Raw genomic sequence first — 14,258 nt, forward strand, 5'->3', positions numbered from 1 at the left:
GAAAATTAAGGAAATTAGCTAACATAAGATAAATATTCATAAAGAAATTCAAATCCTTGGACCTAGGAGCTCTGCGAAATGAAAAAAGCAGCTGCTGACCATATAAAATATTGAAGGGCAAAACGAAGGGGAAGAATCTGAAACTGAGGTATACCTATCAGCTTCTGAGAAGAAAAACTAGTCTAAAATCTTTCAAACACATGTTAAGTCAAACAACCTCAAGGTTAAATTTCTCCGAATACTCAAATTTTATCAACAAGAAAACTAAACACACTTCACATCCATGATAAAATAAAACAAATAACTGAAGTTCTACATTTGATAAGATCTATGTCTATGAAAATCCTTGTAGGGATCAGAAGAAACAGCAGGAGATGGGGTCAATGTCCAACTCTGTGTTCAACCTTTATGGCAGAAGCTGCAGAGAGGAAAAGCAACAAATTGATCCCAGTGGGGAAGAACCTCTCCTTGCTTTGGACTTGCTAGAAGGCATAAAAATCCCCCAGGTGACTACAACAGCCAACCCAACTAGCCAAATTTCAAACATGCAAGAAAAAAAACTAGTATAAAATGCTTTAAAATATTCTAAAAGCTTCATTTCTTAAGAAAGTGTATTATTTATATATATTATAGACCTACAAAGGTAAAACAAAATTTTTAAAAATATTTTTCCTCAAACAGCAAGCTTCCTAAGCTACAGAAATCAAAAATGTTATCATAGTTCCAGACTATGATTCAATTTCCTTCTCTACTCCACTATTTTTTTTTACCCTCAGGAAAATGAGAAAAAGTTTTCTTTATTAGATGTGACCAGTCTTCCTAATCTTCTGCTTGTATTAGTCCAATACATCTTTAAAAATCTTTAAAGAAATAAGTAGCACAAACTCACAAAAAGAATACCATTAGTACTAAACACTCCAATTGCCATAACATGGATTAATAGCTTCATTTGAAAAGAATAATCAAAACTAACACGGTTTTCCTTAAGGTCTCAACTAAGAACATTACGAGCCATTTTTTTCAACTGGACTGAAAGAAGACGCGAGGGAGGTTTTATTTCTCCTTCCAAAATGTCTATAATGCTGCTTCTGTATTGCCTCATTGGCTCCTTCATACAGCGCAATAGCAATTGAAGTGCCAATGTCCTCACCCCATTCCAGCCAGTATTCTCAATCCCTACTTGTCCGAGACAGAACTCTATTCAGTGTTCTATGTTTTACAAACATTCATTAAGTACACACAGTACTCTGGCACTGTGCTACTAAGATAAGTAAGACACTGGTGGTGTCTCCCCTCAAAGAGCTCACCAAAGTCCAGTAAAGAAAACATACTACTGCGGAAGTGTTAGGTCTGGCTCAAAGGACAAGATAATGCTTCAGATGGACTATTTCAGGAGATAACCTGACAACGAGGAGGAAGGACAATGGCAGCTGGGGAGACAAGGGGCTGGGGAAGAGTGACAACATTTAATCAGGACTAAAACTAAATATATGAAACATCATACTTATTTTACTCAGATAATTCTAGCATTCTGGAATAGCTGCAGTGAGACCATTGTATGCCATATTACAGAGCCTACATTTTCTTGCACAGGTGACAGGGGAACAATGAAGGGGACAACTAGAGGGAAAAAAAAGCAATGTAGAATGCTGGCAAGTGAGGTCAGAGACTTGGAGAATAAAAAAAAAATTATAGAGAAAAAAATATGTAGCATGGAATATTACTCAGCAATAAAAAGTAATGAACTTCCGATACAACCACATGGAGAAAACTCAAAAATACTATGTTGATTGGAAAAAGCCATACAAAAGAGGATAATGTCATAGAATTCTATATACATGAAATTCAAGAACAAGCAAAATTAAGCTATGCTGATAAAATTTAGAAAGATGCTTCCCTCAGGGGGAAAGGCATTGGATTGGAAAGGCAAGAGTATGAGGAATTTTCTGGGCAATGAAAATGTTCTGTACCTTGACCTCTATGGTAGTTACATGTGTGAACATATATGTAAAAACCCCATTCAGCTCTATACTTTAAATTTTACCACATATAAATTACAACTTAATCTATGTAAAAATGTACATATTTTACTAAAAAAAGAAAAAATGCATACATAATTGTGGTAGAATAAGGCCAGAATAAATTAAACCAGTGTCATCCCTTAAGCAATATCTGACTTTTAAGAAATCAGAATAAAGGTTCTAACAGACACTGTATATTCAATTAGCAAACAAAATCCCTATAAGACGTTATGTAAAAAAGTCTAGCTTCTTTTCCCCTACAAGATATACAGGCAAGTATTCTTTACAATAAATGCTGTGAAAACAGTGTACTTTTCCCAAAGAAAAGAAATAGCTCACTATAAACAAAAAAAATAAAAATTTTCTATACAGCAATACCTACCTTTACAAGAAGTACTATAAAGATTAATAAGGCATGAGAAGCAGTTAACACAATATAGAGCACAGTAAGAACCCTTCACACTGTCGTTACAATTATTATGTAATAGCAATAAAAGTGAAACTCTCCTTCTAATTATGCCTAAACCACTTACTGAGAATACACTGTTTAACTGCATATTACTCAACTACAGCACTTCTCACTCTGGGCTGTTTTTTTCTTTTTTTAACTTTGAAATCAGCAAGTTTCTGACAGCTGAAACATCTGGTTAGACTGGAGAAAGACCAAATTAACTACAATTTATCAAAGTATTCTTTTTAATCTGCTTATATCCTGAAACCATGTTCACTTACCAAAAGACAGCAAATGTATCCTTTTAACATCTCAACAGCTTATATTATTGAAAACCCATATACCAAACCAAACAAGTACATGATCACAATTCAATTTCCTGAAAATCAACAGTCTTAAAAAATTAAAGCAAAGCACAATGCTAAATTAGAAAGTCATTCAGTACAAATATTCATAAGAAAAATATTATCATTTACAGTTCTGAACATTATACTAACATAAAAAAAACACAATTTGGCAAATTTAATCAATTTGTAGAAGGGCTTCATTAATAGAAACAAAAAAGTAAAATTCACAAAGGCAAAAACTACTCAAGTACTATCATCCACTAAGAAAACATTGAAACAATCTAGCAAATCTCTTACTGAACTGGTTTCTGAATAGCTAAACCAAATGCCAACTCAATTTTCTATGTTTAATAGTCACTGGAAACTGCATTAAACTCAACATAAAAGAAGGAAAATGAAGAATTTAGTTCCACAATTTCATAGCTCTACTGTTACTTCCACCAAATCAACTGGAGCAAGTACATCTAAATCAGTTCTTCATATTTCAAAATTTTATTGAAAAACTCATTAATTCTGAACTTGAAGACACATTTTTAAAACATAAGTTTTTTGTATTATTCCTACTTTGATACGTAACACTTAACAAAGTCTTCTACTTACCTAGATTTTGTCTTATTAACATCTCGTTGCAAAAACAATCTCATTCGAAATTAACTCAAACCTGAAAAAATACATGCAAAGACCATCATTTAGTTTTCTGCTTCAGATAGAAATAAGTAAATTTCTATGACACACTTACTGTTTTAAATTAAAAACTGCAAATCTAATTATTTTCTTTATATAACATCTATCTGAAAAAGTCATTCAACTAAAACACGATCACTTTAAACTTTTAGGAAACTTGCTAAATACTATCTTTTTGATGAACTGAGATATATTCAAATGAGAAACTTAATCTTTCTAGTTATCTTTAAAAAAGATTTACAATATGGGGCACCTGGGTGGCTCAGCTGGTTAAGCATCCGACTTCAACGCATGTGATGATCTTGCAATCCATGAGTTCGAGCCCTGCATGGGGCTCTGGGCTGACAGCTCAGAGCCTGGGGCCTGCTTTGGATTCTGTGTCACCCTCTCTCCCTCTCTGCCCCTCACCTGCTCACACTCTGTCTCTCTCTCTCTCTCTCTCTCTCAAAAATAAATAAACAATAAATAAAAATTTTTAAAGATTTACAATAACTTATTTTGATTAATTTTAATAGTATAGCAATAATTAAAATCAGTATTTGTTAAAACACACACTTCTATCTAGATGTTTGTCTAATACTATTACATACATGCCAAAAAGTACACCAAAAAGCTGAAGATAAAAATACAGTATGAGATGGCATAAAAGTATACACTAGTAATAACTGTAATAATGACTAACAACGATTATTTGCTAAATGCCATGGGCCATTATTCTAGAAGGCAGTATATACTGATACTCTCCTACTTCCTCAATTTAACCTACAATCTAGCATAATGTGACCGCCACCCCAACATTCCCTTATACTTGAAAAAATACGTACCTCTAATTTTTCACATTTCACAAATTCTGAAAACTCAGTATGTCTTATTCTGTACTCTACACATCTCCTCTCCTTACCTGAAACAAGCTTGTTACTCTTTTAAATTCTTATTCCCCCAAAATGGCACCACCATACCTACTGCCATTCTCACCTAGATTACTGTAACTGCTCTATTTCCAGACTATCATCTCAAATTCATCCTTCTCAGAATCATATAAGTCCTCATTTTCAAACAGCTATCCTGAAGACGTCACATCTATGCTTCAAGTCCTTCAACACTACTCATCAATGATCTTATCCTTATCGATTTATCCCCAATCTTTACTCTCCCATTCACTCCAGGTTTCTAATACTAAACCCCTTCAACTCCCAGAACAGCTCCCACGCACACTCAACTTTCATGCTTTTTAACATGGCAAACTACACTTAGTGTCTCTAACTTTGCTAACATATTTTTTACTAGTTTTGCAATATTCAAATATTAGTTTGAATATTAGTTATCCTGAAAGATCCTTCTCTAATTTCTTCAGCGATGTTGTGTTTCTCAATTGCTATTAACAACTGATGATAGCTCTGTATCAATTGTTTACTTGTGTGTTTTTCTGAACTACAGTGTGGACACACTGAGGCCAAGAAGTCATTCAGCTTATTTCAGCATTTTCACTGGATGGTACGTGGTAAAAGTACAACAATGTAGGCTGAATGAAAGATAAGAAATTTTGTGTTGTATCCCAAAATGTACATAGGGAAATAAGTAAAATTCAGGCTAATGAGTTTAATTCACATTTCCAGGACTAGAGAAAAAAAGTTCGTATCACTTCTGAATACAGTAACATTACTTTATGAAATAACTACATCTAAGTAAGATACAACTGACAAAAATCAGACCAATGCAAACTTCTATAGAGTAAATTAATTAATTTCACTGATCATCAGTACCAAGATTTTGGTTCTAAATGTTTGCATCCCTACTGAAAACAAAGTTTGTGGACTATAATTCCCGGACTAATTAAAGTATTGGACTTAAGCAAAAAAGAGTTGGAGAAGAAGGTGAATATGGTTTTAATACTAATAATGTCAATAAACTAGAAAGGTGGTTCACAAACTTTAGCATACATCAGAATCACCTAGAGAGCATGTTATACAGACTGCCAGCCCCCACCCTCAGAGCTCCTGATTCAGTAGTTCTAAGTTGGAGCCTAATAATTTGCATTTCTAGTAAGTGCCTAAGATCATGCTGCTATTTCCAGGGCCACAACTGAGAATCACAGGCCTGGAGTTTTCTACATAATGTCTAGAAGAGACAAGAATATTCTCTCTGCCATCCACTACCACCAATCTTTACCTACCCAGAACTGGATACTGTGACCTATTGCAAACTAAACTATAAATCAAAGTGAGAGGACTAAAAGTCCACTAGGAGTTGCTGAGTGTGAAAGGATGAAAAACAATGGCCCTGCAAAAGAGAATGCACATCCTAATACCTGTGAATATTACCTTGTATGACCACTCCTCCCAAAAGAAAAGTCTTTACAGATGTAATTAGTTAAAAATTTGAGATGGAGAGAATACCCTGGATTATCTGGGTGGGCCCTAAGTACAGTCACATATATTCCTGAAAGAGGGGAGACAGGGAAATGTGACTATACAAAGAGAAGGTGAAGACAGAGTAGAGATTTGAAACACTGGCTTTGAAGATTGCAGCCACAGTCAGGAATGTCAGTAGCCACCAGAACTGAAAGAGAACTTTGTAGAAAGTTTCACCATTTCTTAAAGTGTCAAATATACAACTACTACACGTATGATCCAGTCATTCCACTTCTAGGTATCTACCCAAAGAAATGAAAGCATATGCTCATATAAAAACTTACAAACGTTCACCTTTATTTGTAATAGCCAAAAGTTGAAGGAAAAATTGTCCACCAACATGTGAACCCTTACAGTTTTACAATGGAATAAGTAGGAGTGAACTAATGACACATGCAATGTATAATGAATTTGAAAATAATTATGCTGACTGAAAAAAATATAGACAAAAAGATTATATACTGCATAAGGGAGGAGCAATAAATATGAAAGGATTAAAAGGGGCACAAGTAAAGTTTGAGGGTAAAGGATAAGTTTATAATCTTCATTGTGGTGATGATTTCATGGGTATACACAGATACGAAATGTATTCAAATTGTACACATAAAACATGATTTATTACATACCAATTACACTTCAATAAAACGGATTATAAGATCACAATATACAAATATTAATAAACTTGGGAAAACAATGAAATCTCTAATTAAAGAAGTTAGAGTAACAATAATGAATACAAAAAGAATATTGTCATTTATAACCAAAAAAGAGTAGAGGTGAAAATAAATCCTCTTTCAACATCTACAACTGGTACTACAATTTTGGTAATTCAATGCATGAACGATGCTTCCAGAATGTCATTAGATATATCCAATGAAACATACGTAACTAGAATCATCTGGACCTCTGAACAGATTGACATATTTAATTTATACTTGCCTAAACTTCTATACGCAAACACAATTCCTCCTGAAATATAATAAAGGTCAACCTGGAACTAAACAAATATAGAATATTAATTTTACATCATGAATCAAAAATCTGTCTGCAAAAACAGCTCCAATTCTACACTTACCCGTTATTCATGCATTTGACAATGAGGCTTTGCAGTTTCTCCCATCAAGAGGTAGAGTGTTTTCCCCTACCCTTAAATCTAGGCTTCCTTATAAGGAAGACCAATAGAATGTAACACACGTCAGTTCACAAATTCTGAGCTAGACCTCAGGAGACCTTGCATGGTTCTTCTTAGAATCCTGCTACCATCATGAGAACAAGCCTCCTCTAATCTGCTGGAGGATAAAAGGACAGCCCAAATGTCCCACCACAGGCCACCCTAGGGAACTCAGTCAAGAGCACCATCACCACCTTCCTGACCTGCTGCTGAATGCAGACTCATAAATGAGTCCAGGCAAGACCAGAAATACTGCCCAGCTGACTTACAGACTTGTTTTAACAATAAAGGTTTGTCTTAAACCACCAAGTTTTAGAGTACAAGTAAAACCCTGAATTGCAAGTAACTTGGTCTGTGAGTGTTCCGCAAGACCAGCAAACATGTCTAATAAATTTTAAAACAAGTGATGTCTTGCAATTTGAGTAGTAGGTGACACCGAATGTCACATGATCACAACTGAGCCAATGGTTCTTGAATTTGCTTTGCTATACAAGTGCTTTGGATTATAAGCATTTCCACAACAAATTATACTCACAAACCAAGGTTTTACTGTAGTCTATTACACAGTAACAGCAAACTGATACAACTCAATCCTAAAGAAACCAAATTAAATTATTCTTATCCCTAGAAGGGTTATTTTTATTTTTCTTAAGCATTTAAAAAAAATTTTAATGTTTATTTTGTGGGTGAGGGGCCGAGAGAGAGGAAGACACAGAATCTGAACAGGGGCTTAAACTCATGAACTGTGAGATCATGACTTGAACCGAAGTTGAACACTCAACCAACTGAGCCAGCCAGGAGTCGCTAGAAGAGTTATTTTAGATTAACAATTGACCTCAATTTTTGAAGGCAAGGAAAAAAGAGACATAAAAGTCTCTTACTCTTTTATTAGCAGTGACTCTACAAAACATCTTGTGAGTTTGTCAATTTCAAGACACATATAAACTGAGCAAAATCCTTTTTACAAGTAATGTTACCAGTCAACTATTATTTTTTGTGAAATTCTGTTGCTAGACAGCTTTACTAGATATAACCATGTAATGAAAATTTTCAGGGTCCTCCAAAATGGTCTATGAAAACTATTAACGAGCAATCTGCTATCTTACCTAACATCTTTTTCCGATTTATGTTAATGGCACCCTGACTGCCCATTAATAAAACACTCTTCACTCAACTGTTAAAGTGGCACCATAGGCCTCCGGACTGAGGGATGAACAAGTGGCATCCAGACTGATGAGAATTCCTCAGGCAGCCACAGCAATTTGTTCATAGATGAGGAGGCAGGCCAGTGTGGGAAATTGGGAATCCTTCCCAGGATGTTTCCAAGTACTAGGAAAGATACACTCTTCAGTGGAAATAATAGCCATGAGAATTACGTATGTCAGAGCAGCCAGCAGCATCTCTGCCACGTCACAACATACTTAGTAATGAAGCCACCATAGAAAAAACCCAAGCCAAAAGCTTTAATCATTACCATAATGACACTATATGCACCCATCAATCCAAACATTCTCGAAATAACTGTAGTAATAGCAGAATAGTAAATAACTTAACAATCCTCCTACTGAAGTACCTACTAGAGAAACTGAACAAAATATTTAAAAAACTATCAATTTGAAGGCACCAAAAAGTTAACACAACAGTAAAGAATGACCTGGCCAAGATCCAAGATGGGATGGAAACCTACTGATACAAACCCAGCATCCAAGGATGTTTCTTTGCCTTGGGGGTTTTTACCAATACAGATGAGGCAGCTGAGAAACTGATCATAATTCCTGACGTTGTTTTAGAGCTAAGGGGACCAAAACAGGAATGCAAGGTTCAGAAATGGTGGGAACCATACTGAATACTGCCCGCTATTAAACTGAGACTCCAAAGGACTAAACTCTAGTGAGCCAGAAGTAAACAAGTCCTTGCATGTACTGCAGCCCTACCTAAAGACTTTAGCTGAGCAAATTAAAACAAAAACAAACAAACAAAACAAACTCAATCCCTAAAATTTAAATAAAGTAATCCCAGATTGCTGGTCACCCCAGGTGAGGCACAAGCAAACAAAAATTATCTCTGGAAAAAGATAATACAGAATTATTATCAGATTTTAGGCCTGGAGAAGCAGCTGAAAATAGAAATAGAAATTTAAGTGAGAGAACTAGCAGTGAGAGAACCAGAGAAGTAGTGAAAAAATTATCAGTATAAACTTTGCTCAAATCACCAGATGACTGATGAACGAAGTATGCAAAGAGAACTGCAGGGGCCAAGGGAAAAAAATCTGGCAGAGGCCAGTATTTTTACACTTGAAAAACAGAGCTGTACTACTGATGCTTTTTCAACAGAGTGCATTTCTCAAGTGTGCACCATTTGGGCAACAAGAAGGTGAAGCCCTACAAGGCTGAAGTGCCAGAGGACAGAACCATAGCTCAGGAGAACAGATGAAAACTAGTGGAATCCCTAGAAGAAAACCACAGGGCAAGCATCAAAATCAGACTATAAACCTCACCCAACAAATCTCAGAAAAACACTGACAGAAACCGGAGTCACTAAAACATGTTAATATAATGTCCAGTTTTCAAGCAAAATTATATCCTACACAAAGAAAGAGGAGATTGTGATCCATACTCAGGAAAAAAAGGGGAGTCAATTGATACATTTGGAAACTGGCAAATGGGAACTAAAACCACTACACACTCTCTAAAATGACTAAAATTAAAGATTAACAATATAAAGTGTTGGTAAAATTGAAATGCAGAAGTGTTGATGAGATTGTAAATTGTTACAAAACACTTTGGAAAAAAATTTAGTATCTTCTGACATTAAACATAAATGTACCCTAAAACCAAGCTATTAAACTCCTGGTATTTACTCAATATAAATGTGTGCATGAGTACACGAGGAGACATGCACAAGTAAATACATAGCAGCATTATCCATAAAAGCCTAAAAAGCCTAAAAAGTAGAAACAATCCAAGTTTCCACAAATAACAAAATGGATAAATTGTAGGATATTCATACAATGTACTGTACTATACAGGCATACCTGACAAGTAGCATGGGTTCAGTTCCAGACCATCACAATAAAGCAAAATAGTAAAGTGAGTAAAATGATTTTTTGGTTTCCCAGTACATATAAAAGTTATGTATACACTATACTACAGTCTATTAAGTGTGCAATAGCATTATGTCTAAAAAAAGTACATACCTTAATTTTATATTATATTATTATATTTTTAATATTTTATTGCTAAAAAATACTAACCATTTTCTGAGTTATCAATGAGTCATAATCTTTTTGCTGGTCTTGCCTCAGAGTTGATAGATGCTGACTGATTAGGGTGGTGGCTACTGAAGGTTGGGTGGCTGCGGCAATTTCTTAAAATAAGACAAGTTTGCCACATCAAATGAGTCTTCCTTTCATGAACTATTTCTCTGTAGCAAGTGATGCTGTTTGAAAACAATTTAGCCACAGTAAAATTTCTTTGAAAATTGGAGCCAGTCCTCTCAAACCCTGCTGTTGCTTTATCAAGTTTATATAATATGTAAATCCTTTGTTGTCATTTCAACAATCTGCACAGCATCTTCACCAGGACTGGAGTGCATCTTTAAAAAGCACTTTCTTTGCTCATCCCTATGAAGCAACTCTTCACCTGTTCAAGCTTTATCATGAGATTGCAGCCATTCAGTCACACCTTCAGGCTCCACTTCTAGTTGTCTTGCTATTTCCACCACACCTGAAGTTACTTCCTCCACTGAAGTCATGAACCTCTCTCCAAGTCATCCATGAGGGTTGAATTCAGCTTCTTCCAAATTGCTGTCCATGTTGTTATTATGACCGCTTCTCATGAATTATGAATGTTCTTAATGGCATCTAAAATGGTGAATCCAGGTTTTATTTTTTTATTTTAGAGACAGGTAAGAGAGAGTACACACGCAAGCAGGGGAGAGGTGCAGAGGGAGAGAAAGAATCTTAAGCAGGCTACAGGCTCAGTGCAGAGCCCAATGCAGGGCCCGATTCCATGACCCTGGGATCATGACCTGTGCTGAAATCAAGAGTCGTATGCTCAATTGACTGAGCTACCCTGGCGCCCCTGAATCTAGGTTTTCAATTTACTTTGTTCATATCTATCTTTGGAATCACTATGGCATCTACAGTCTTACAAAATGTACTTTTTAAATAAGACTTGAAATTACTCCTTGATCCATGGGCTGCAGAATGGATGCTGTGTTAACAAACATGAAAACAACATTCACCTCATTACACATCTTTGTCAGAGCTCTTGACCAGGTGTATTGTCAGTAATATTTACAAAGGAATCTTTCTTCCTAGGAGTAGGTCAAACAGTAGGCTTAACATAGTCAATGAAACATGTTATAAAAAGATGTGCTGTCAACCATGCTTTGTTATTGCATTTATAGAGCACAGGCAGAGTAGATGTAGTGTAATTCTTAAGGGCCTTAGGATTTTTAGAATGATAAATGAGCACTGGTTTCACCAGGTGCATTAGCCCCCAACAAGAGTCAACCAGTTCTTTGACGTTTGAAGCCAGGCAATGGCTTTTCCTCTCTAGCTATGCAAGCCCTAGATGGCACCTTCTTCCACTAGAAGGCTGCTTTGTCAATAATGACAATCTGTTGTTTAGTGTAGCCACCTTTGTTAATTATCTTACCTAGATATCTTCTGAATAACTTGCTGCAGCTTCTATATCAGCGCTTGCTGCTTCACCTTGCACTTTTATGTTCTAAAGAAGGCTTCTTTCTTTAAACCTCACAAACCAAAATCTGCTAGCTCCTAACAGTTTTTCTGCAGCCTTTCACCTCTCAGCCTTTCCAGAATTGAAGAGAGGGATTTGCTCTGTAATTAAATGCTCTATCCCTGAGCTATCTCCCCTGAAGGGCCTTGCTCTGGATAAGGCTTTGGCTTAAGGGAATGTTGTGGCTGATTTGATCTTCTATCAAACCACTAAAACTTTCAACCATATCAGCAATAAGGCTGTTTCATTTTCTCATTATTCATGTGTTCACTGATGTAGCACTTTTAATTTCTTTCAAGAACTTTTCCTGTGCATTCACACATTAACGGACACAAGAGGCCTAGCTTTCAGTCTATCTCAGCTTTTGACATGCCTTCCTTACTAAGCCTAATCATTTCCAGGTTCTGAGTTAAAGTGAGAGACGTGCAACTCTTCCTTTCACTTAAAAACTTAGAAGCCATTGTAGGATTATTAATTGGCCTATTTTCAATACTGTGTCTCAGGGAATAGGGAGGCTCAAATAAAGGGAGAGAAACGGGAACAGCCAGCCAGTCAGTGGAGCAATCAGAACACAACCAACATTTATTAAGTTTACCATGCCATCGTGGTTTCTGGCACCCCAAAGCAATTATAGTAGTGACATCAACAATAACTGGTCACAGATCATCGTAAGAAATATAGCAATAAAATGTGTGAAATGTGAGAATTACCAAAATGTGACACAAAAACATGACGTAAAGCAAATGCTGTTGGAAAACTGGTGCCGACAGACTTGCAGATACAGGGTTGCCACAAACCTGAATTTGTAAAATAAATAAATAAAAAAAATGCACTTGCATGGTTCAACAAAGTGTGATAAAATGAGGTATGCCTGTAGAGCAACGAAACTGAATGAACTACAATTTTATGTGAAAATATAAATGACTCTCATAAATAATGCTGAAAAAAGCCAAGATCCAATTATGCAAATTTCATTAATAGGAAAAAATATATACCTCAAAAATGTATTTTTAAGTAATAAAAATATAAAACAAAAAAGTGACTACCATAAAAGGTGGGATGGTAGCCTCCCAAAGACAAGGGGGGAGGCTGATTGGGAGGGAACAGAGTGGAAGGACTGGCAATGTGTTAAATTCTTGACTAGGGGTTAAGAAGGTATGCACTTCTGAATTCTAAAGTTGTACATTTTTACCATGTGTTATTCTCAGTATTTTTTTCCACATTAAAAACATTACAATATTAAAAATATAGACATTTAAGGCTTTGAATTTTCCCCTGAGTAAAGCATTGGCATTATACTATTTTGTTTTTACTTTAATTAAAATTATTCAAATACATTATTTTAAGATTTCAATTAAAGCTTGTTATGAAAATCAAGACTACCCACCACCCCTTCTCTAACCATCCCTCCCCTACCCCTGATTTCTAAACAATGTAGTTATACTTGTATGTGGATTTTTCACTTTGGATCTGACCGAACCCTACATGAGAAAATGAATTAACTCCTTGTATTCCTTCTATATTTTCTAAAACCTCCTCAAAGCCCTATTGAGGATGGCTAGCTGAATTTTTCACAAAAGTGTAAAAGCAATTCAAAGGAGAAAAAATGTCTTTTCAACAGTTGGTGCTACAGCAACTGAATATACAGACAGAAGAAAAAAGAGGATACCAACTTAAATCTTACACTCTATACCAATATTAACTCAAAATGGATTATAGATTCAAACATAAAATGTAAAACTATTAATCCTGTAGAAGACAGAAAAATCATCAGGATCTAGACCTAGAAAAAGAGTTCTTAGAAATAACACCAAAAGCATGATCCACAAAAGAAAAAAAACTTGATAAACTGGACTTCATCAAAACAAAAATCTTTTACCCTTCGAAAGATCCTGTTAAGATGATTAAAAAGTGACAGAGTTGGAGAAAGTATTTGTAAACTACAATAACAAAAGACTGCCATCTAAAACAGAATATAGAACTCTCAAAACTCAACAGTAAGACATAAGCAAAAATATCAAAATAAGGACATCTGAAAAGCATCATCTCCATTAAACCAAGAAGAACACTGGCAAAAATAGTGTCAACATTTTCCAAACTAGAAATTAACCAAAGGCTCACAGCAATCTGGGGAGAATTTATTCAAGAAAGATAGCTATATTTTAGTAAGACCAGCAAACTGTGGCATTTTTATTTTGCCCTATTCTCAGCCTCCCACTCCAGCTTTATAGTAGCTTTGAAAGTCAACAGTCCACAAACCTGGTGAAAACTAACAGCCTGGCAGTTCTATCAGGGGGGCAGAAGAAGGTGGACTGCCTCTACTACTACATTCCCAGAGGACTGTCCTTATTTGACATGCCTGGTAGTTTCCTGGAAGACCCCACTCCCAAAGCTATCTTAATTTGACCTCAGAGCTCCCTCCATGCAA

The 14,258-nt window shown here is 35.6% G+C and overlaps 1 protein-coding gene across 26 annotated transcripts in view; it reads right to left on the reverse strand.

Annotated features, from left to right (window-relative positions):
- Nucleotides 1–14,258, reverse strand: part of ZNF644 (zinc finger protein 644) — a 104,786-nt gene that overhangs the window by 71,066 nt on the left and 19,462 nt on the right. For 10 of the 26 annotated variants that reach the window (XM_045036162.1, XM_019837416.3, XM_006934898.5 and 7 more), the window contains one exon: nucleotides 3,420–3,480. The exons of 1 other annotated variant lie outside the window; for it this stretch is intronic. In XM_045036162.1, coding sequence (XP_044892097.1) covers nucleotides 3,420–3,463 — 44 coding nt within the window. In that variant the 5' untranslated portion in view covers nucleotides 3,464–3,480. Of the gene's footprint in view, nucleotides 1–3,419; nucleotides 3,481–8,260; nucleotides 10,275–10,338; nucleotides 10,948–14,258 lie in introns of those variants that run through there. 15 more of the 26 variants (XM_045036158.1, XM_045036154.1, XM_045036157.1 and 12 more) reach the window with 5 other exon arrangements.

The sequence above is a fragment of the Felis catus genome, chromosome C1 (assembly GCF_018350175.1).
Source record: "Felis catus isolate Fca126 chromosome C1, F.catus_Fca126_mat1.0, whole genome shotgun sequence".
Taxonomy (NCBI): domain Eukaryota; kingdom Metazoa; phylum Chordata; class Mammalia; order Carnivora; family Felidae; genus Felis; species Felis catus.